The following is a 1,493-nucleotide window of genomic DNA, read 5'->3' on the forward strand; positions in this document are numbered from 1 at the left end:
TCATGTGACACATTTTTCCCCCCTTTCCCTTTGACCAATCTTACTTTCCTCACTTTTTCTCCTGAGGGGGCTTCCTCAATAAATCTTTTATACCAGAATTCCATCTTACCCTATGCTTCTTGTGAAGTCAATATAAAACATTTAAACATCCTTTTGGACATAAAATTGTGCATATCTGGCTAATAGTGCTCTTCATAATTGTACCTTTCACTGGCAAATACTGATACAGCTTTTTTTTGTAAACAGCAAATTTTAAAAGTGACTATCTTTTCCCAACTCATTAACTGATTATTTACCTCTCTCTAGGTTATTTTACACAAAATCTGAATAAAATGGATAAAGGAAATCAATCCATTGTAAGAGAATTTGTGCTTCTGGGTCTTTGCCACTCATGGAGTATGCAGGTTTTATTCTTAATGATATTTTTTATTCTTTACCTGACAATTGTACTTGGAAATATTGCTATTGTGATACTAATCATCATTGACCTCCATCTCCATTCCCCCATGTACTTCTTGTTGGCCAACCTGTCCTTTGTTGATATGTTGCTCTCCTCAGTCACCACACCTAAAATGATCACAGACTTTCTTAGGGAGATGAAGACCATTTCATTTGGAGGATGCATGTGCCAAATCTTCTTTGTCCATTTTATTGGAGGTGGTGAGATGGTGCTACTTGTAGTAATGGCTTATGACCGCTACGTGGCCATCTGTAAGCCCCTGCACTACTCTACCATTATGAACCTACAAAAGTGCATTGGGTTGCTGGTTGCTTCCTGGACAATTGGTTTTGTGCATGCCATGAGTCAAATGACTGTGATTGTGCAGCTGCCTTACTGTGGCCCCAGGGAAGTAGACAGCTTCTTCTGTGATATACCATTGGTGATCAAACTTTCATGCAGGGATTCTTATACTTTGGGAATATTCATGAATGCTGACAGTGGGCTCCTGGCCATGACATGCTTTATTCTTTTGCTGATATCCTACACATATATCCTCTTAACTGTCCAGCAAAACTCAAAAAGTGGTGCATTGAAGGCACTCTCTACCTGTACTGCACACATCACAGTTGTAATACTCTTCTTCGGGCCCACCATCTTCATCTACATGTGGCCACTCAGCATCACTTGGGTGGACAAATTTCTTGCTGTGTTTTACTCTGTTCTCACACCTCTCCTAAATCCATGCATTTATACTCTGAGAAATAAAGAGATAAAAAATGCTATAAAGAGATTTAGAAGCAACTACATAGATTTCAAGGCAAATAGTTAATGCTCAGAAATCTCACCTCAATCACTGTATATTGATAAACTATAATGATTTTGTAATATAGATTGAAATTCCTAGAAATTTTGTTTATATCTGCTTTCCATGACTGTCTCAAGATGCAGGAATAGGTTTAATATAATTCAGAGAATTATAAAATATATTACTTAATCTGTGCAATACCATGAAATATTCCTCTCAAATCCAAACATTAGTGATAATTTTGGA

At 37.2% G+C, this 1,493-nt stretch overlaps 1 protein-coding gene across 1 annotated transcript; it reads left to right on the forward strand.

Annotated features, from left to right (window-relative positions):
- Window positions 1–332: 332 nt before the first annotated feature.
- Window positions 333–1,271, forward strand: LOC101436695 (olfactory receptor 4K14-like). The gene has a single exon (XM_004475449.4). It carries the CDS (start codon window positions 333–335, stop codon window positions 1,269–1,271), a length of 939 nt encoding a protein of 312 aa, XP_004475506.1.
- The last annotated feature ends 222 nt before the right edge of the window (window positions 1,272–1,493 follow it).

This window comes from Dasypus novemcinctus, chromosome 3, assembly GCF_030445035.2.
Source record: "Dasypus novemcinctus isolate mDasNov1 chromosome 3, mDasNov1.1.hap2, whole genome shotgun sequence".
NCBI classification, from domain to species: Eukaryota; Metazoa; Chordata; class Mammalia; order Cingulata; family Dasypodidae; genus Dasypus; species Dasypus novemcinctus.

Excerpts from the sequence above, each read along its gene's own strand:
- LOC101436695 (XM_004475449.4), top strand. The coding sequence starts at position 333 with ATGGATAAAGGAAATCAATCCATTGTAAGAGAATTTGTGCTTCTGGGT.